Genomic DNA, 22,451 nt, shown 5'->3' with positions numbered 1-22,451 from the left:
TGGTGGTGATAACAACAACAACTTGTATTTATATAGCACCTTTAGTGTAGAAAAAAACATCCCAAGGCGCTTCACAGGACATATTTTTACCCCTATCCACATCAGGATAAATTAGGGAAGGTGACCAAATGCTTGGTCAAAGAGGTAGGTTTTAAGGAGCGTCTTAAAGGAGGAAAGAGAGGTAACGAGGCGGATAGGTTTAGGCAGGGAATTCCAGAGCTTGGAGCCCAGGCAACAGAAGGTAAGGCCACCAATGGTTGAGCGATTATGATCAGGGATGCTCAGGAGGGCAGAATTAGAGGAGTGCATATATCTCGGGAGGTTGGGGGGCTGAAGGAGATTAGAGATAGGGAAGGGGTGAGGCCATGGAGGGATTAGGAAACAAGGATGAGAATTTTGAAATCGAGGTGCTGCTTAACCAGGAGCCAATGTAGGTCAAATGCATGGAGGAGACTTTTAGCAGCAGGTCTAGAGACATCACATAGAGACATGGCAGAATGGTGATGTCTAAATAAGGAGTGTGCAGCATACAAAGTAAATATAATATATTACTGATGTTCTAGTAATATCTAATAGCAGAATATTAATACTTTCACAGATGCTGCCTGACCCACTGAGTGTTTTCCAGCATTTTCTGTTTTTATTTCAGATTTCCAGCATCCACAGTATTTTGTTACTGATTTAGCATAGAATGTATTGCTTCTGTAATTAATCATTTGGTTTTACCCCAAAGTTGACAGGTTGCTGTTGCTCTGCAGGTTCTTTAATGAAACAGAGCCTGTTAGGAACAATGTGTGTATTCAAGTGTAAAGCACTTCTATAGACATGATAAATGTAATCATGCTTGTTGTGTTTGTACCGCTATATACAACTACATCTTTATTTATATATATAAAACGGATCGTGGTGTCTGTCTGTCTGTCTGTATGTATGTCCGGGCTTAACTCAAAAGTTATAGAGCGTACCTACACATATGTTATATCAAAAGAAAGCTTATGATTAGGGGAGTGTCATAGGCGTATTTACTTTTTGGTCAGACAAAAATTGTTCGGACACTATACAAAAAATGTTCAAAAAATGGACAAAATCCGCTCATTAGCGATTGACCAATCCTACGGCTCATTAGCGTTGAGTGACGTGAAGGTTGACCAATCCTATGGGGGGAGCGCGCAGCGTCACGGGGGGCATTTCATGGCGTGTGTGGGCAGGGCCTAATCCTTCAAACTGCCGTTAGTGCGGGAGCACGAAAAACCAGAGACCGGAGCGGCAGGGGTCCATCGGGCCGGGCCTGAGGTGCTCTTTCCCCCCTCGCTCTCCAGGCTAATCCCCAAATAAATCCAGCAGCGGAGCGGCATCGGAGGCCCGCAGCGGGAGCTCATCAGGGCTCACTCGGGCCGGGCCTGAGGCGCTATGCCGCGCACGGGGGCTCGGGCTGGAGCAGGAGCTCAGCTGAGGTGAGTTGGGCCGGGCTTGAGGCGCTAGGCCGCGCACGGGGGCTTGGGTCAGAGCGGGAGCTCAGCTGAGGTGAGTCGGGCCGGGCCTGAGGCCCTAGGGAGAGAGAGGGGAGGGAGGGAGAGAGAGGAAAGAAGGGAGAGACAGGGGGAGGGAGAGAGGGGGAGAGGGGGAGGGAGGGAGGGAGAGGAGAGGGGGAGAGAGGGGAGGGAGGGAGGGAGAGAGAGTGGGGAGGAAGAGGGGAGAGAGAGGGAGAGGGGAGGGAGGGAGAGAGAGTGGGGAGGGAAGGGGAGAGAGAGAGGGGCAGGGAGAGAGAGGGGGGAGGGAGAGAGAGGGGGAGGGAGGGAGAGAGGGTGAGGGAGGGAAAGAGTGAGGGGGAGGGAGAGAAGGAGCGCGGGGAGGGAGTCTCCGTCTCCTCACACAACACACACACAGCCCGAGCGATGAGAACCTCCGGCTTCACCTACATCTCCTCTCTCTGGATCCTTTTTAAAACATTTTAAACCCACAATCTCGCCTTCTTCCTTCCTTCGGCCGCCGCGATTCAAACTTCCCACCGACCTCACAAAATGGCGGCCGCCCTTCACCCACCGGGCTCTGAGTCCAGCCCCTTCCCCAGGGTGTCTTCCTCTCTTCTCTATCTCCTTCCCTCACTCTCTCCTTCCCTCTCTCTCTCTCCTTCCTCTCTCTCTCTCTCTCTCTCCTTCCCTCTCTCTCTCTCTCTCTCCTTCCCTCTCTCTCCTTCCCCCTCTGTCTCTCTCCTTCCCTCTCTCTCTCTGTCTCTCTCTCCTTCCCTCTCTCTCGCTCCTTCCCTCTCTCTCCTCTTCCCTCTCTCTTTCTCTCCTTCCCTCTCTCTCTCTCTCTCCTTCCCCCTCTCTCTCTCTCTCTCTCTCTCCTTCCCCCTCTCTCTCTCCTTCCCCCTCTCTCTCTCTCTCCTTCCCCCCTCTCTCTCTCTCCTTCCACCCCTCTCTCTCTCCTTCCCCCCTCTCTCTCTCTCCTTCCACCCCTCTCTCTCTCCTTCCCCCCTCTCTCTCTCTCCTTCCCCCCCCCCTCTCTCTCTCCTTCCCCCCCTCTCTCTCTCTCTTTCCTTCCCCCCTCTCTCTCTCTCCTTCCCTCTCTCTCTCCTTCCCTCTCTCCTTCCCTCTCTCTCTCTCCTTTCCTCTATCTCTCTCCCTCCCCCCTCTCTTTCCCTCTCTCTCTCTCTCCTTCCCACACAGACAGACAGACAGACTCATTTATATATATATAAATAATTTTTTCTTTTTTCATAACAGCATGCCCTCAAGAAAACGTAGCAGACTTGGACGCACCACTTCTGACTGGCGATCTCCATTAACAAAAAACGAAGTTAAAGAACCACCTCCTGGGTGCTTAGGAAGAGTTCTTCAATCCCAACAGTCTCATAAACAGTTTTATAAACATGGCACAGGGTTCTTGAGTTCCCTCGGCACCGCCGGGCACTCCAGCTAGTAAAATAATAAAGCAGCAGAGACTGAGAGTAACTTCAAGTGATCTTTACTGGTTAACTGGAACTTCGGCACTGACTATACAAATCGATACGCGTCTGTTATATACGCTCACAACTAAGCATGTACATCCGCAAAACTAAGTAGTCCCTTCAATGTTGTATACATTACACTTCCTCCCCCTTTAGTTTAATAGCATATTAACGCAACATTTCTATAATTAACATACAGAGCCTGTCTTTACAGTAACCTTTTTGTTTTCTTAAAAGTAACAAAATTCAAATTCCAACATAACATTTTATTTTGTCAACAGCCCTTTTACAAGTCAAGTCTCAGGGGAGGCCTCCTCTGCCTCTCTGGGTAACGTCTCTCCAGACTCTCTTGCTTTGAGGAATGAGACTGTACAGGTACAGGTGCATCAGGTGAGCTATCAGCACAGGTAGAGCTCTCAGCTGTGGATGAGGCTGGTGCTGATGCTGATGAATCAGGAGTGTCTGTTTCCATGTCAGGTGAGTCTGGGCGAGGTATAGGGGTGTTTTCCACCTGAACATCCAGAATTTGGTCCACATGACGTCTCAAAACGTTCTCTCCACATCCACAGTATACATCAGTGGTCCCTCTCTTGTGGATATTGTCCCTGGTTGCCACTTTTTCGTCTGGAAATCACGAGCAAGAACTGACTGTCCCACACTGAAGCTTCTTGTTGGCTTAGCATTCAAATGTTTGAACTGTTTGTTCTCTACATCACGACGTACATTCGGTTTAAGAAGGTCCATGCGAGATCTCAGGTTCCTGTTCAGAAACATCATCGCTGGAGTCTGATTAGTGGCTGCGTGTACTGCGTTCCGATAAGCAAAGAGGAAATTGTCTATCTTGTGTTGCAGTGGTAGATTCTCGCTGTACATTGCTTTGATGGCCTTCTTGAAAGTCTGTATGAATCTTTCTGCCAAGCCATTTGTAGCTGGATGGTACGGGGCAGATGTGTAGTGCTTGATTCCATTTTTCCTCATGAAACCTTGGAATTCGTCAGAGACAAATTGTTGTCCATTGTCTGTGCAGATTTGTTCTGGTAGGCCATTTCTAGCGAACATGGTCCTCAGAACTGAAATGGTCTTTTCAGATGTGGTTAATTTCATTTTAATGACCTCGGGCCATTTGGAATGTGCATCGACTGCAATCAAGAACATGGAGCTCATGAACGGTCCAGCAAAGTCGATGTGCACACGTTGCCATGGTGATGAGGGCCATTCCCATGGATGGAGAGGGGCTTGCGGTGGTGCTTTCTGGACCTTTTGACATCCTGAGCAGCTCTTTGTCAGGTCCTTGATCTGTTTGTCAATTCCCGGCCACCACACGTATCCACGGGCAAGGCTTTTCATCTTTACCGTACCTAAGTGGCCTTCATGCAGTTCATCTAGCACTTGGTTACGAAGCTTGGGAGGAATCACAACTCGTGAGTTGCACATCAGTGTTCCCCGACACACTGATAACTGCTCCCTCCTAGCTGAGAATGCTGGAAACAATAAGTCACCAAGCGCTGGCCATCCCTTCACAGTGATGTCATAAACTTTTGACAATGTAGGGTCATTGCGTGTTTCTCTTTCAATGAGGGAGTTTGTCACTGGTAGCTGCTCAACTATTGTTGTGTGAAATACCTCTGCTGCGTCAAATGTTGTAGTTCTCTCTGAGGTCGGCAGTGGTAAACGTGACAAACCATCGGCGTTGCCATGTTGCTTGGTCCCCTTGTATTCAATGTCATACAGGTGAGCCCCTAGGAAGAGTGACCATCGCTGCAGCCGTTGTGCCGTCATCACTGGAATGCCCTTCCTTGGGTTGAAGATTGAAACGAGAGGCTGGTGGTCAGTTAACAGTGTAAACTGTTGACCATACAAGTAGTGGTTGAATTTCTTGACTCCCCACACAAGGCTGAGGGCCTCTCGGTCAATCTGTGCATAATTGCGTTCAGCTGTAGTCAATGATCTTGAGGCAAAGGCTATTGGTCTTTCTGAGCCGTCTGGGAACTTATGTGACAACGCGGCACCAATGCCATGGGGTGAAGCATCACATGCCAGTCGAATAGGTAAGGATGGGTCAAAGTGAGCTAGCACCTCTTCTGAAGTAATGAGTCTTTTACTCTCTTGAAAAGCTTGTTCACAGCTGTCACTCCACTTCCATTGTGACCCTGTCTGTAGCAGTGCATTTAGTGGATGTAACACTGTGGATAGGTTGGGCAAGAACTTGTGATAGTAGTTCACCAGTCCAAGATATGATCACAACTGAGACACATTTTCAGGTGTTGGTGCATTAATCACAGCTTCAATCTTGTCTGGAGACTTGTGTAAATTGTCCTTGTCAATCACATGTCCACAGTATGAGATTTCCTTTTTGAAAAACTCACACTTGTCTCGGTTCGCTCGGAGCCCATACTCCCGTAACCTGATGAGCACCTGTTCGAGGTTGGAAAGGTGGTCGTTGTCATTCTTGCCAGTAATGATGATGTCATCAAGATAACACTGAGTACCTGGGATCCTCTGCAGGACTTGGTCCATTGCCCTTTGCCAGATTGCAGGAGCTGATGCTATTCCGAATACCAGCCGATTGTACTGGTAAAGGCCTTTGTGCGTATTTATTGTCAGGTACTTCTTTGATGCATCATCAATTTCCATTTGGAGATAGGCCTGGGCCAAGTCAATCTTTGTGAAGGGTTCCCCTCTTGACAGGGAAGCACAGATGTCCTCAATGTGAGGCAATGGGTACTGTACTGTGTGAAGGACTGGGTTAACAGTCACTTTAAAGTCTCCGCAGATGCGCACTTTTCTTGGCTTTCCTGGTTTTGTGCTGGAGGTTTTCTTCATCACTGGAACTATAGGTGTGGCCCATTCACTCCAATCCACCTTGGACAGGACCCCTAACTGCTCCAAGTTCTCCAGCTCTGCTTCTACTGAAGGGCGAATTGCATAAGGCACTGGTCTGGCCTTGTGGAACTTTGGATTTGCGTTCTCCTCAATCTTAATTTTTGCTTTCATGCCCTTAAGTGTTCCTATTCCCTTCTTGAACACTTCCTGAGAGTCAGAGAGTATTTGTGACAGTCTCTCAGGAATGGCGTTGCTGTCCTCCTTTGCTGACACAAACAGTGCTTGGATGGTGTGCCAATCCAACTGTATTTTCCTGAGCCATTCGCGTCCCAGCAATGGTGGTCCTCCATTTTTCAGTACATAGAGGTTCAATTGCGGTATTTTTTTTTCTTTGTATGTCACTGTCACTTTTATTTTACCTTTGGGGGCACACTCTTTGTCCTGTGTATGTCTTTAACAGTACTTTAGTTGGCCTTAGTGGTATGTGTGAAAACAGTCGTTTGTAGTCATGTACAGAGATCACTGTTAAAGCTGAGCCTGTGTCCAACTCCATTTTCAGCCTAACTCCTGCCACTTCTGGAGTAATCCATATTATTCTGTGATCTTCTGTCTCTTTCACACTGTGTAGTTTCAGACAAGCCAAATCCTCTTCCTCTGAGTCTGTGTCACTTTTCTTTTTATCTGAACTGTTTCCAGTCACGTGGTGTACCTTCTTGTATCTTTCTTTGAAAGGTTTCTTGTTTTCAGTCACTTGATGTACCTTCTTGTTACTCTGTATTGTATCAGTTTTCTGCTTCTTATTTGCTTTGCAGACTCTTTCAATGTGCCCTTGTCTGCCACATTGTCTGCAGTCTTTGGGGGAGAAATTGGGTTGAGGCGCCAAAGTGGTGCCAAGTTCGCCTGGGCGCTGATTTTTGCGCAGCGTTCGGAGCATTAACGAACGTCAGACATTCAGTTTCAGTGCCTCTAGAGGGAGACGGGGTGAGGCTCGAGGCGCTCCACGTCCCTCTTAGGGCGCTGAAACTGAATATCACAGCGCAACGTGCCACAGCGCCACACGCTGCGGCACAGCACACTGTGGTACTGCATGCCTTCCTCCCATTGTTAAGGGGGAGGGGCCTGCAACAGCGCAATCCCCGATCGCGAGTGCCGGCAAAAGAGCCCGGCACCGAGGAGAAGTGCCGGGCTCTCGGGAAACAGCCGGCAATGCCGCGGGGGGGGGGGGGGGGGGGTCAGGAGGCCGGGGACGGAGGTGCTGGCAGGCAGCCGCCGAAAAAGGCGGCCGCCCTGCACCTCCACCTTAACTTGCGCCACTGCTGGCACAGCAAGGCCCCATTAACTGGGCGCGGGTAGCAAACGGCGCTACAGCTGCGTTCGCTACCAAATATCGCGATCGGGGCGCTAATGGGGCGCTGCGCACACCGATGACGTCATCGGTGGTGGCGCAGCGCAACAGGCTAACGCCACCATTAGCGCCCCCGCTGAATATCACGGGAGGCACGGCCAGTGGCGCTACAGCCACTGACTGCCCTCTTTAGGCGCTAATAGGTGGCGCTACAAACCCAATTTCTCCCCCTTTGTCTTTAAACCAACAGTCATTGTGGTCATGTGACATTTTGCCACAGCGATAACACTTTTCTTGTTTCAATGAAATTTTATTAATTGAATATTCCAGGGATTTTTGTTGAATTTCTAAAGCGAAATGGTCTTGGAGTGTGTCCACTATTTGTTTGAATATTTTGTTTGCTGGCTTTTCAGGGGTTAATAAACTACGTAGCAGCCCATATGTCTTTGTGCCCATAACAGTCAGCAAAACAGTGGCTTTCTTTTCTACCTCCACTCCATTAACCTCACAGTACAACTCCACTCTTTCAATGTAAGTTGCCTTGTCTTCAATGCTGCAATAGTGCCAATCATCGCCATTTTTTTTTTCCAAACCCGTTTTTCTTTCTTTACTGGTTAGCTAGCGTCATGCAAGTCACTGTGCACTTTTCACTTGACTTACGTATCCCCTGCCTAGCTTAGCAAGCGTGCTCCGTTTTCTCTACCTTCTCGCTCCTTTCTTCCAAGTTTCAGTGTCCTCTGGATGCGATGCCAGAATAGGAAGACGTAGGTTCATAATTCTCGTCGCCAATTTGTTGTGTTTGTACCGCTATACACAACTACATAAAATAATAAAGCAGCAGAGACTGAGAGTAACTTCAAGTGATCTTTACTGGTTAACTGGAACTTCGGCACTGACTATACAAATCGATACGCGTCTGTTATATACGCTCGCAACTAAGGATGTACATCCGCAAAACAAAGTAGTCCCTTCAATGTTGCATACATTACAATGCTCATTTACTAGTCTTGTTTTTCTAGATTCTTGGTAATATTTTGGGGTGTTCTGGAAATTGCCTTCACACATTTCCATGCCACTAAACCAGTGTTGTCCAATACAGATACTAGCTAATGTGACTAATTGGGAATCAGATGTGGCTAATTACATTTTGTTTAGTAAATAAAAAATGAGTAATAGACACCATCTTTGGGCATGTGATCTGACACTTTTTTCCCTTCTCCACAGGGAAAAGCAAAAGTTAGCCAGCTCGCTAAGGCGGAAGGTTCGAAACCAATAAGCTCAACTAGTAAGGTACGTTTAGCTACACTACAAATATTGCATAGCAAAATACTCAAATGGGATTGTGGCAAGTAATGACTTATTAAGTGACCTTTGATCGCATTCCAGTGATTGGGAGGGGCATTATTCAGGTTTTAAAATGCCAAGAAGGATTAGTGGCATAAGCACACGTTTTGGCTTTGACTACAAGCAGAGCACAAGAGGACACAGATTTCAAGTTAAGACTGAGGCAATACTAAACTTCATTTCTCCTCAGTTGTATGTGTGATACAGTATGAAGTAGCTCCCATCAGAAGCAGTTGTAATTTAGATGATTAACTCCTTTTAAAAGGAGCTGAATTACTGGCTTTCTGGAGACAGTATTTGTGTTTAGATGAGGTTCTCCCGCTGGTGTGGAGCCTTGCTAGATAGACGCATGGCCCGCAGAGTTAGCCTTATAATAATAATAATATAGCTCCATCTCCAACCCGCACTCCTGTCTAATGAAGCTCCATGCCTCGCAAAACTACTCAACTATAGTGAAGTCACCAAATACTCCACCGAACATAATGATTTGGGTTTTCTGATTGATGATTGTAAATTTAGATTAACAGTTTCTAGGTTTCTAGGATAAGAGGAATGTTTTGAGGATAGCAGGGAGCTGGGAGGTTGGTGAATAATCTGGGCTTTTCGTTGATTACATTTGTGGACTCAGGAGAATTTACATAGAACTTGGCCTCTGGATATTAAATAGATGGAGTAGAGTCCATGATAGTGTAGCTTGTATGTAGTCTGTGGAAGATACAGGCTTGAGGGCCTGCAAGGCCCTTTCCTGTTCCATGTTTTCTCATGCTACTTAAGCCAATGAGTAAAGTCAAATTTAGATAAAATATTTGAAGAGGAAAATATTCTGATTTAACTTTGCTTGTTACATTTAAGGGTCATATAATTTATAACTAATAAAAAGATTGTATTTATCAACAAATGATACAAATATGTTTGTAGTTTGAAACTAGCGTTTAAATTGCTTTCACTTTTTTGTTGAAATTCAAAACATACCGCAAATTAAGCATGCACTTTAGCTTTTTCCAAAATTGCTTTGAAATTGGTTTTGTTTCAAATGTTATAATGGAATATTAACCTGAAATTACAGTTACTTTTCAGTCCTTGTTGCTTGAAGTTATCATTGTGCAGTGATAAGTTTTATACTTGTAACCCCTCCCTGACGTGTAATACTCCACCACAGCCAGTGGTTGCTAGGTGGATGAGTTCAGTGTTATTGAGCATGTTAGTAACTTTTATCCCTTGCATCTGACTTTTTACACCTTCTGATTTTTGCCTATCAACTCATGAGATTTATGTGTGGGTATGTTCTGTAGCGAGCTTAAGAGCTGAGCTCCACACCAGCTGAATATTAGCTGCATTTTTTATTTTTATTTTTCCTTCTTTTCTCTTCTGAATAGAATTAACTGTTGCTAGGATGTAAGTTCACACACACCTTCGGTACCTTGTACAAGTGTCTGTCCTTTGTACCTGAGGCTTGACAGTGAAGGTCAGTGGAATCCACTGGAGACATCATAGCGAAGTCTGATCCTGTCCTCATTTGACATCTATGGGGTAATTTTTTCCTTCACTGCTTGGACGGTAAAATGGCAGAGTAGATCGCTCCACCTATTCTAGAATCTGCCCGATTTTCATTTCCATTGATTTCACTATGTGCATGTTTTGGCAGAGGTCACTGAGGTCATTGATTATTGCCACATGCAATAATCCCACACAAGGCAACTAGCAACAAGTATGTGAGTTGCATCTCGGCTGTCATCTCACATCACAGGAAAAGAGGCATTTGTGACCTACACTCTTATGACATTTTATTTAAATGGATGAGCCCCCAGATAGCTAAGACATATGGTTAGGGATTTAGCAGCTGATGTTAAGCTTAATTGGGGAAATAATGTTTCAATTACAATAAGTATGAATCAAAGATGTGTATTTACTGCTCAACTGTTCATGTGCTTTTATCACATGACACACGTTAATAGAACTGTGGTTAGTAATACTTTAATCCTTTTATATGTAAATGTAGAACTTGGAACTTGAAATAACTTTGAGATGCAATATTTCACATTTTCGTATTGAATGATGAAGCTGTTGAAATCAAAATGAATCCTTGTTATTAAACCATCTGATCACATTCAGCATCATCAATTTTTTTAGCATAGTAACATTTTTGCTACAAATCCTTTTTAAATAACATCACAAGTAGCTAGCTCATTCTTTTATGAACATTGTTAGAATTGGTGCATCAGGTGAATTGGTATGTGGAATGATGGTTTTTGTACTCAAAGAATGTAATTGACTGTTTTTAACAGAAATAGAAATGTAACATCACTACAGTGATGAACATTCATCCAGACCTGAACTCTAAGGGGTGAGTTCCTCCCCCCCCCTCACCCCAAACCCCACCGAGTGGACCTCCAGTGGAACGTGGCAATTGCCCACCTGCCCGGTAGTCATGGCAAGAGTCTATTTCGAGAGCTAGGCCTCATTTGTATCAGGACAGTGGGCTGGAGCTCGAGCGTCTTGAGGCAGCTCATCGGCTCCGGGCCACTGCAATATCGTCGGTCCGGCCACCTCCGGACCGAAGAAGGTAGGTCTGTTGGAGGGGCCCCACAGTTTGGAGAGGGAGGAACTAGAGCAGCAGTGGTCTAGATTGGATTTGTGGAGCCTGGAGGAGCAATCTTGCTCATCCCGGCCGCACAGGAAGAAAGAGGAACTTACCTTAGAGATCTCCTTCAGGCGAGTCCCCAACTGATACTGGTTAGAGCATGCACAGCGTCCACTCCTGTCAGTTCAGTTCAAAAATGACAATTGCACAAGTAAGGAGTGTGATGGAATACTCTCTATTTGCCTGGATGAGTGCAGCTGCAACAACACTCGAGAAGCTCAACACCATCCAGGACAAAGCAGCCCATTTGATTGGCATCCCATCCACCACCTTAAACATTCATTCCCTCCACCACTGACGTACCGTGGCTGCAGTGTGTCCCATCCACAAGATGCACTGCAGCAACTCACCAAGGCTTCTTCGGCAGCACCTCCCAAACCTGTGACCTCTTCCACCTAGAAGGACAAGGGCAGCAGGTGCATGGGAACACCACCACCTCCAAGTTCCCCTCCAAGTCACACACCATCCTGACTTAGATGAATATCGCCGTTCCTTCATCGTCACTGGGTCAAAATCCTGGAACTCCCTACCTAACAGCACTGTGGGAGTACCTTCACCACACGGACTGCAGCAGTTCAAGAAGGCGGCTCACCACCACATTCTCAAGGGCAATTAGGGATGGACAATAAATGCTGGCCTTGCCAGCGACGCCCACATCCCATAAACGAAAAGAAAATGGGATCCTATTGGCATCATAACACCCTGACTTCCATTTTATGGACTGATTCTCATTTTATTGTTTTTAAGTGTTGTTCTAATTCAATATCTTGCTGTATTATTTGGCTTCTGTTTATTAAGTAACCTGTAAATAAAATTAAAAGTTTTAGTTTGTACTTATTGGTCTAATGAAATGGTATTTTCCACCTTTTATTGAACCAATAGTAGAAAGGTACATTTAAATTCTAATTACACTTGTGATTTGGCTGTGAACATTGAGGATTTGTGAATTATCAACAACATCCTGGAGATAACTGCAAAGGTACGTTTCAAGAATATACAAGACAGTTTGATATGTGTTCATTTCGAAGGTCTGCTGTTTTCTTCCATTTTATAAATGTCCATATGATCCCCATTGAACAGTAGTGCTGTTGTCTCCAAACGAACCTGACCTGTGTATACAGCTGGCCCGCTGTTGAGCGGTAGAACTGCTTCAAAGAACCTTGGATCATCGCTGTGGTGTATGAGAATGCATTTCTCAGCAAATTTTGTCCTCGGATCTATGCTGGAGGATTGGAGCAAACAGCGGTCTCACTTACGCCGATCGGCGACAATAATGATGATGCAGCAAATTCTGGGCCTAGCAGTGTACAGGAATAATTTGTTGTAGTTTTAAATTCTGAGGTTAATGCAGTAATTGGCCACTAATAAAACTTTGTGTATGAGCACTGGCTAAAGGCTAGAATGCTCCTGTCAAAAGCACTGTGGTTAGATGGGTTTCACCAATTTAATGAGGAAATGCATGTTTGCTGGGAGACTTTGGACTATTGAGTTTATTAGTCCTCTGCTCTTTAATGGTTCACCTTGCCTGCTGTGCAGTCTGCATAGTTAGAAGGAGGATTTTTAAAGTCAGTAGGACTTGACTCTAGGTCCGGCTAATAAAGTCTAAGTTAAAACAATGAATAGAATGAAAGGATGGCACAGCTGAGGCTAGGATGGTGCCAATCAATTTGTTCTTCCTCCCACAGGTTTAATTCTTTCATTATTATCATTGGTGGGGGTGGACATTTAATAAAGAGAATTCTTTGTTTTGTGCTAAAAAGTGCTAAAAGATTTGCATCATCACACAAAGGTAAATAGAGGAGCTCTATGTGTGAACTGACTGCACTAACTTCATCCTGCATGTAAGAAGTCACACAACACCAGGTTATAGTCCAACAGCTTTATTTGAAATCACAAGCTTTCGGAGCGCTGCTCCTTCGTCAGGTGAGGTGGAGAAATGCATAAAGACACAGCTTATATAGTCAGAGAATAATGTCAGATGTTTACAGGTAATCTTTCCAACTGCCATTTATCACACCTCGGCAGAGAGATAATCACAGCAATCAAAGGTGTGAATGGTGTCCAAACAGGTCAGTCAGGAAAACATTACATCAAAGAACAATGAGGTGGGGTCACAGGGGGTCAAATATTGCAGATGCTGGGGTCTGTATGAAAAACAAAAAAACAGACAAAAACATTTTTTTTGCTGGAAATCACAGCAGGTCCGGCCGCATCTGTGTAGAGAGAACAAGCCAATGTCGACTCGAGTCTGGATGACCCTGCGTCAGGTGGGGTTACATGTAGCGTGACATGAACCCAAGATCTCGGTTGAGGCCGTCCTCATGGCTGTGGGACTTGGCTATCAGTTTCTGCTCGACGATTTTGCGTTGTCGTGTGTCTCGAAGGCCACCTTGGAGAATGCTTACCCGAAGATTGGAGGCTGAATGTCCTTGACTGCTGAAGTGTTCCCCGACTGGGAGGGAACGCTCCTGCCTGGTGATTGTTGCGCAGTGTCCGTTCATCCGTTGTCGCAGTGTCTGCATGGTCTCGCCGATGTACCATGCTCCGGGGCATCCTTTTCTGCAACGTATGAGGTAGACAACGTTGGCCGAGTCACATGAGTATGTACCATGTACCTGGTGGGTGGTGTCCTCACGTGTGATGATGGTATCTGTGTTGATGATCTGGCATGTCTTGCAGAGGTTGCTGTGGCAGGGTTGTGTGGTGTCGTGGTCGCTGTTCTCCTGAAAGCTGGGTAAGTTGCTGCGAACGATGGTCTGTTTGAGGTTAGGCGGCTGTTTGAAAGTGAGTAGTGGAGGCGTGGGGATGGCCTTAGCGAGGTGTTCGTCGTCATCGATGACATGTTGAAGGCTGCAAAGAACATGGCGTAGTTTCTCCGCTCCGGGGATGTACTGGACGACGAAGGGTACTCTGTTGGTTGTGTCCCGTGTTTGTCTTCTGAGGACGTCGGTGCGATTTTTCGCTGTGGCCCATCGGAACTGTTGATCGACGAGTCGAGCGTCATATCCCGTTCTTACAAGGGCGTCTTTCAGTGTCTGTAGGTGTCCATCGCGTTCCTCCTCGTCTGAGCAGATCCTGTGTATTCGCAGGGCTTGTCCATAGGGGATGGCTTCTTTAACGTGGTTAGGGTGGAAGCTGGAGAAGTGAAGCATCGTGAGGTTGTCCGTGGGCTTGCGGTAGAGTGAAGTGCTGAGGTGTCCGTCTTTGATGGAGATTCGTGTGTCCAAGAATGAAACCGATTCTGAGGAGTAGTCCATGGTGAGTTTGATGGTGGGATGGAACTCGTTGATGTTATCATGTAGTCTTTTCAATGATTCTTCGCCGTGGGTCCATAGGAAGAAAATGTCGTCGATGTATCTGGTGTATAGCGTTGGTTGGAGATCCTGTGCAGCGAAGAAGTCTTGCTCGAACTTGTGCATGAAGATGTTTGCGTATTGGGGTGCGAATTTGGTCCCCATGGCTGTTCCGTGTGTTTGGGTAAAGAACTGGTTGTCAAAGGTGAAGACATTGTGGTCAAGGATGAAGCGGATGAGTTGTAGGATGGCGTCTGGAGATTGGCTGTTGTTGGTGTTGAGTACTGAGGCTGTCGCAGCGATGCCGTCATCGTGGGGGATACTGGTGTAGAGTGCCGAGACGTCCATCGTGGCGAGGAGTGTTCCTGGTTCAACTGGTCCGTGGGTGCTGAGTTTCTGTAAGAAGTCTGTAGTGTCGCGACAGAAGCTGGGGGTTCCCTGTACGATGGGTTTCAGGATGCCCTCGACATATCCAGGGAGGTTCTCACATAGGGTTCCGTTGCCTGATGCGATAGGACGTCCGGGTGTGTTGGCTTTGTGTATCTTTGGGAGGCAGTAGAAGTCTCCCACTCAGTGAGTACGTGGGATGAGAGCATGTAGGATGCTTTGAAGGTCTGGATCGAAGGTCTTGATCAGTCTGTTGAGTTGGCGGGTGTGTTCTTTGGTCGGATCTGCGGGTAACTGTCTGTAGTGTCCCTGATTGTCCAGTTGTCGGTATACTTCTTTGCAATAGTCCGTTCTGTTCTGTATGACGATGGCGCCTCCTTTGTCTGCTGGTTTGATGACGATGTTGCGGTTGGTCTTGAGAGCGTGGATGGCGTTGCGTTGTGCTCGGGTGACATTCTGGACTGTCTTGTGAGTGTGGCTGATGAATCTGGCGTTGATGCATCTCCTGACAGCTTGAGCATACATGTCAAGCTTAGGGCAGCGACCCTCCGGTGGGGTACAATTTGACTCTTTCTTCTTCGGTTGCTGCACTGCGGATCCCTCTGTCTGCTGTTCCGGATCATTGATTGTCTCATTGGGTTCGCTGCTGACATCTTGGGATTTGTGGAAGAATTCCCGGAGCCTCATTCTCCTGATGAATTCCTCTGTGTCTGCCGCGAGACCGATGGGGTCCATTTTGGTGGTGGGGCAGAAATTGAGCCCTCAGCTGAGAACTTCAATTTCGTCGTTCACAGCAAATTACCCAGCTTTCAGGAGAACAGCGACCACGACACCACACAACCCTGCCACAGCAACCTCTGCAAGACATGCCAGATCATCAACACAGATACCATCATCACACTTGAGGACACCACCCACCAGGTACATGGTACATACTCATGTGACTCGGCCAACGTTGTCTACCTCATACGTTGCAGGAAAGGATGCCCCGGAGCATGGTACATCGGCGAGACCATGCAGACACTGCGACAACGGATGCACGGACACCGCGCAACAATCACCAGGCAGGAGTGTTCCCTCCCAGTCGGGGAACACTTCAGCAGTCAAGGACATTCAGCCTCCGATCTTCGGGTAAGCATTCTCCAAGGCGGCCTTCGAGACACACGACAACGCAAAATCGTCGAGCAGAAACTGATAGCCAAGTTCCGCACCCATGAGGATGGCCTCAACCGAGATCTTGGGTTCATGTCATGCTACACATAACCCCACCTGACGCAGGGTCATCCAGACTCGAGTCGACATTGGCTTGTTCTCTCTACACAGATGCGGCCGGACCTGCTGTGATTTCCAGCAAAAAAAATGTTTTTGTCTGTTTTTTTTGTTTTTCATACAGACCCCAGCATCTGCAATATTTGACCCCTTGTGACCCCACCTCATTGTTCTTTGATGTAATGTTTTCCTGACTGACCTGTTTGGACACCATTCACACCTTTGATTGCTGTGATTATCTCTCTGCCGAGGTGTGATAAATGGCAGTTGGAAAGATTACCTGTAAATATCTGACATTATTCTCTGACTATATAAGCTGTGTCTTTATGCATTTCTCCACTTCACCAGACGAAGGAGCAGCGCTCCGAAAGCTTGTGATTTCAAATAAAGCTGTTGGACTATAACCTGGTGTTGTGTGACTTCTTACATTTGTCCACCCCAGTCCAACTCCGGCATCTCCACAACATTCATCCTGCATGTTTTAGAGAAATCTACCTGCTCATACAACTGCCAAAGAGATTACATTGTTGTTCACTGAGCATTAAGAAGCGTTTGTTTGTATATCTTGAGTTCCATTAGAAATGGGTACCAGAAGAATTTCTGGGCCGTCGTTACTTACACAAATCAATGGGAATCAGGGGAAAACTCTCCACTGGCTGGAGTCATACCTAGCACAAAGGAAGATGGTTGTGGTGATTGAAGGTCAATCATCACAGCCCCAGGACATCGCTGCAGGAGTTCCTCAGGGCAGTGTCCTAGGCCCAGCCATCTTCAGCTGCTTCATCAATAACCTTCCCTCCATCATAAGGTCAGTAGTGGGTATGTTCACTGATGATTGCAGTGTTTAATTCCATTCGCAACTCCTCAGATAATGAAGCAGTCTGTTCCCGCATGCAGCAAGACCTGGACAACATTCAGGCTTGGGCTGATAAATGACAAGTAACATTTGCGCCACACAAGTGACCATCTCTAACAAGAGAAAGTCTAACTACCTCCCCTTGACATTCAATGACATTGCCATTGTTGAATCCCCACCATCAGCATCCTGGGGGGTCACCATTGACCTTAACTTAATTGGACCAGCCACATAAATACTGTGGCTACAAGAGCAGGTCAGAGGCTGGGTATTCTGCTGCGAGTGACTCACTTCCTCACTCCCCAAAGCCTTTCCACCATCGACTAGGCTCAAGTCAGGAGTGTGATGGAAAACTCTCCACTTGCTGGATGAGTGCAGCTGCAACAACACTCAAGAAACTCAACACCATCCAGGACAAAGCAGCCCGCTTGATTGGCACCCCATCCACCACCTTAAACATGCACTCCCTCCAGCACCAGCGCATCGTGTCTGCAGTGTGTACCATCTACAAGATGCACTGCAGCAACACGCCAAGGCTTCTTTGACAGCATCTTCCAAACCCGTTACCTCTACCACCTACAAGGACAAGGGCAGCAGGCGCATGGGAACACCATCAATGCCAAGTCCCCCTCCAAGTCACACACCATTCTGACTTGGAAATAAATCGCTGTTCCTTCATTGTCGCTGGGTCAAAATCCTGGAACTCCCTCCCTAACAGCACTGTGGGAGTACCTTCACCACACGGACTGCAGCAGTTCAAGAAGGCGGCTCACCACAACCTTCTCAAGGGCAATTAGGGATGGGCCATAAATGCTGGCCTTCGCAGCAACGCCCACATCCTGTGAATAAATTTTAAAAATCACCAGTGGAAAAAATGCCAAATAGGCCACAAGTTTCAGATACTGTACTCCTTCCATCTGACTTTTATTTTTCTAATTTCTGTTGCAAAATTTAGCGAAACCACTGCAGCTTTAACTATCGAGGAGGTTTAGTTCACTCTGACTTCTTAACTGTAACTTTCCTCTGATTCTACAATTGCCTAACAAAATGAATAATGTGAAGAACTGCATGATGCCCTACATAACTAGTGGGAGGCATTCTCCTCTTGTGTACACCTATTTAATATCTACTACACCTTAAAAGTACTGGAAGTTCTTGTTATTTCTGTTGAGGTTTGATTGTTTTCAGCAGGAAACCACAACTGCACTTTATAACATTACAAGTATTAAAATCTACCCTTCTAACAACATTGAAAGGATATGTTAAAACTGGGATTCTGAGATGTCCTGAGAATCAACTAAACTGAAATAACAAAACCAGTACATTAATAAAGCTGATTAACCTATATTTGCTATTAAATATTAAATGATTAAATGACTTAATTATAAGGTACGAAAATCCTTCACTAAACCACTATTTAAAAGTAAGGTGTGGCAAATAGAGTTTCAGTACATTTTGTAAGATAAGAAAGTTAATACATGTTTTAATATCTGTTTTTGAGAGGTGGCTGATCACTTTAAATCTGATTTACTATAGGCCCATTGTTGAATTGGGCTGTAATCCACATTCATTGGCCCAGAAATTGGGTTGGGCGCCAAAGTGGCGCAAAAGTTGCCTGAGCGCAGGATTTAGCGCAGCGATCGGAGTAATACCGATCGGCAGAAATTCAGTTTCAGTGCCGCTCGAGGGACACGGGGCGAGGCTCGAGGCGCTCCGCGTCCCTCTTAGGGTGCTGAAACTGATTATCGCAGCGCAACGTGCCGCAGCGCCACATGCTGCGGCACGGCACGCTGCGGTACTGCAGGCCTTCCTCCCACTGTTAAGGGGGAGGTGCCTGCAACAGCGCGATCCCCGCTCGCGAGTGCCGGCAAATGAGCCTGGCACCAAGGAGAAGTGCCGGGCTCTCGGGAAACAGCCGGCAATGCCGCGGGGGCGGGGGGGGGGTGTTAGGAGGCCGGGGACGGAGGAGCTGGCAGGCGGCCGCCGAAAAAGCGGCCGCCCCGCACCTCCACCTTAACTTGCGCCGCTGCCGGCACAGTAAGGCCCCGTGAACCGGGCGTGGGTAGCGAACGGCGCAACTGCGGCGTTCGCTACCAAATATCGCGAACGGGGCACGAATGGGGCGCTGCGCACACCGATGACGTCATCGGTGGCGGCGCAGCGCAAATGCCTAACGCCACCATTAGCGCCCCGACTGAATATCGCGGGAGACGCAGCCAGTGGCGCTACAGCCACTGACTGCCTCTTTAGGCGCGAACAGGTGGCGCTACTCACCCAATTTCTCCCCCATTATGTTTAATCGGAAATAGCATTCCACTGTTAACAACTTTACAGCTGAATACAAGAAATCTAGATGTTAATACTGTTTTAATTGCTAATCCAATTTCTGCATAATTATCAGTGCATTGACTCTGGAAGATTGTTAGCTTGAGACCAGGGTCTGGGAGGCTGAACTTAAGGGCTGGATTTTCTCAATGGAGACGTGCGGGAGGCGGGACTTCTGGTTTCCAGGTTTCAGTCCCACCCCCAGTGATGTCTGACCAACTCACGCTATTTTCCCTTGATTGGCCTTGTTAAGCCTGCCCTGCGGGCTTACAGGCCAATTAAGGGAAAGCTGGTGACAGATGACGTCAGCGTATGATGCTTCATCTGTTGAAAAATTTTTGACAGATGAATTGTCAGCATTTGACAGCTTTGAGAAGCTGTCAAACATTGACAATCTTTGTTCTAAGGTGAGCCCTTGCACATAGGCTCACCAAGACCTCTCTCCTCAGCAGAAAGCAGATGGCTGCTGCGTCTGAGAATGCAGCAGCCATTCTGTCATCTCTGCCGTTGAGATGAGGCACCTCCGGATCCTCAAAGGTTGAAGCCTGCAGAAAGAAGCAAAGGTAAGGAAACTTTTTCCAATGCTTTACACTCACCTCTCATACTTACCTGTCCACAATTGCACCCATCACTCACCTCTACAGCTGACATTTCGACCCCCGCAGACCCACTGCTCGCCTCGCTGACCCTGGCGAGGTTCGCAGCCTTCGGGAAACCCGCAATTGCAGGCGTAAAATGGGGAAAAGCCTCAAAACTGCCTGTTAACTACCTGTTAACAGGCAGTTAATTGGCTCTAATGCCCTTCCTGCCTCGAGGAGACGGATCCCTGTGCGACTCAGGGAGCCGCCTCCCAGGAAGATGGCACAGAGGCGGGTTGGGAGCAGGGTCGGTACCCGCTCCCAGTTTCTGCCATTTTCCCAGCAGTCCTGCCTCCCCAGCGCTGGGAAAATTCCCCCCTAAGTCTTTGTTTCCCACCATGAATGACAGCTGTATTTGTTTGTATATACACCATTTTAATTTCCTTTAATTGATGAAAGACTTGACTTTGACACACTTGGCAGGAAGTCTCTGTGGTAGGGAAGGTGATTGACAGCTCTATGCTCAGGCAGAGGTATAGCTTGGGGCCTCTCTCTTGGTTCAGTATATCACTGTACCACAGCTCTTGTGGAGGCGATATTCTGGAGCTCCGTGGGTTAGTATGAATAGCCACTAATAAGAGTTACAGTAGGGAAGCTAGTCACGGTTTAGCATGGTTTAGCATTATCACTAGAGTTAGCAAAGTGTAATGTCAATTGTTATTTTTGTATCCAAAGAAGTTTAAAGTTCTGTAAAAATAATGGAAGCTGCTGTATTGTTTACTGCTAGTGCTTATCTCTTACTTTTAATAAACCTATTTTGTAGTTTATAGCCTAAAATATGGTCAGATAGAGTGTTCATTCTTCCACTTTCCAAAGTCCAACAGCTCATGAGAGGGCTCATGTCATATCCAGGAAGCCAGTGACGAATTTCTGTTTGACATGCTACAATACCAGATATTGTGCGTGTAAATTACACTAATATTTTTGAGGAGCGAGGGTTCACTTACGGCAATGGTCTTTGCAGCAGAGCACAGGAGAAATATCTCGGTAAAGTCCAAAACATAGCAGCGATCAGGGGTGCTCTTACTATAGGAGTGGAACAAAATTGGAATTTTTTGTTCATCATGGGAAAAGGAATATAATTAGCCATAGATTATTTTTGTTAATGATGTTTTATGTTTTCTGGGATAAAGGAATGATAGTCCAAACTTGTAAGATCCTCTCACTTATGTGCAGCTTTCCAAAATCCAGTTCCTTGATTATAAAGCTGGATCCTTAGAAACAAAGAAGATAGGAGCAGGAGTAGGCCATTCGGCCCCTCGAGCCTGTTCCGCCATTTAATGAGATCATGGCTGATCATCCAAATTCAGTACCCTGTTCCTGCTTTCTCCCCATATTCCTTTTGCCTTAAGAAATATATCTAACTCCTTCTTGAATATATTTAATAAGTTGGCCTCAACTGCCTTCTGTGGTAGAGAATTCCATAGGTTCACCACTCTCTGGGTGAAGAAATTCCTCCTCATCTCAGTCCTAAATGGCTTACCCCTTATCCTTAGACTGTGACCCCTGGTTCTGGACTCCCCCGCCGTCGGGAACATCCTTCCTACATCTAGTCTGTCTAGTCCTGTTAGAATTTTATAAGTTTCAATGAGACCCCCTTTCATTCTTCTAAACTCTAGCAAATATAAGCCTAATCGACCCAATCTCTCCTCATACGTCTTTCCTGCCATCCCAGGTATTAGTCTAGTGAATCTTCGCTGCACTCCCTCCATGGCAAGAACATCCTTCCTCGGATAAGGCGAGACATCCTTGCTCCTGTACTCGAATCTTCTCGCTATGAAGGCCAACATACCATTTGCCTTCTTAACCGCCTGCTGCACCTGCATGCTACCTTCAGCGACTGGTGCACAAGGACACCCAGGTCTCGTTGCACTTCCCCTTTTCCCAATCTACTGCCGTTCATATAATAATCTGTCTTCCTGTTTTTGCCACCAAAGTGGATAACCTCGCATTTATCCACATTATACTGCATCTGCCATGCATCTGCCCAATCACCCAACCTGTCCAAATCATACTGGAGTTTCTCTGCATCCTCCTCACAGCACACACGCCCACCCAGCTTTGTGTCGTCTGCAAACTTGGAGATATTACATCTAGTTCCCTCGTCTAGATCAGTAATATATATTGTGAATAGCTAAGGGTCCTAGCACCGATCCCTGCGGTGCCCCACTAGTCACTGCCTGCCACTCGGAAAAAGAGTTGTTTATTCCAACTCTTTGCTTCCTGTCTGCCAACCAGTTCTCTATCCAAGTCAGTACCTTACCCCCAATCCCATGTGCTTTAACTTTGCATGCTAATCTCTTATGCGGGACCTTATCGAAAGCCTTCTGAAAGTCCAAATACACCACATCCACTGGTTCTCCCTTATCTATTCTACCAGTTACATCCTCAAAAAATTCCAGTAGATTAGTCAAGCATGATTTACCTTTTGTAAATCCATGTTGATTTTGTCCGATCCTGTCACTGTTTTCCAAGTGCTCTGCTATTACATCTTTTATAATGGACTCTAGCATTTTCCCCACTACTGATGTCAGGCTTACCAGTCTATAATTCCCCGTTTTCTCTCTACCACCTTTTTTA

General features: G+C 46.6%; 1 protein-coding gene across 27 annotated transcripts in view; it reads left to right on the top strand.

Moving 5' to 3' along the window:
* Positions 1-22,451, top strand: part of cast (calpastatin) — a 337,875-nt gene that overhangs the window by 124,376 nt on the left and 191,048 nt on the right. For 25 of the 27 annotated variants that reach the window (XM_085988382.1, XM_085988220.1, XM_085988200.1 and 22 more), the window contains exon 3: positions 8,343-8,408. The exons of the other annotated variants lie outside the window; for them this stretch is intronic. In XM_085988382.1, coding sequence (XP_085844508.1) covers positions 8,343-8,408 — 66 coding nt within the window. The remainder of the gene's footprint in view (positions 1-8,342; positions 8,409-22,451) is intronic. 27 annotated transcript variants of the gene reach the window in all.

This window comes from Somniosus microcephalus, chromosome 1 (assembly GCF_052327205.1).
Source record: "Somniosus microcephalus isolate GS21.2 chromosome 1, FLI_Smic_1.0, whole genome shotgun sequence".
NCBI classification, from domain to species: domain Eukaryota; kingdom Metazoa; phylum Chordata; class Chondrichthyes; order Squaliformes; family Somniosidae; genus Somniosus; species Somniosus microcephalus.
Note: the sequence above shows the minus strand (reverse complement) of the source record. Positions and strands in the feature narration are given on the sequence as shown.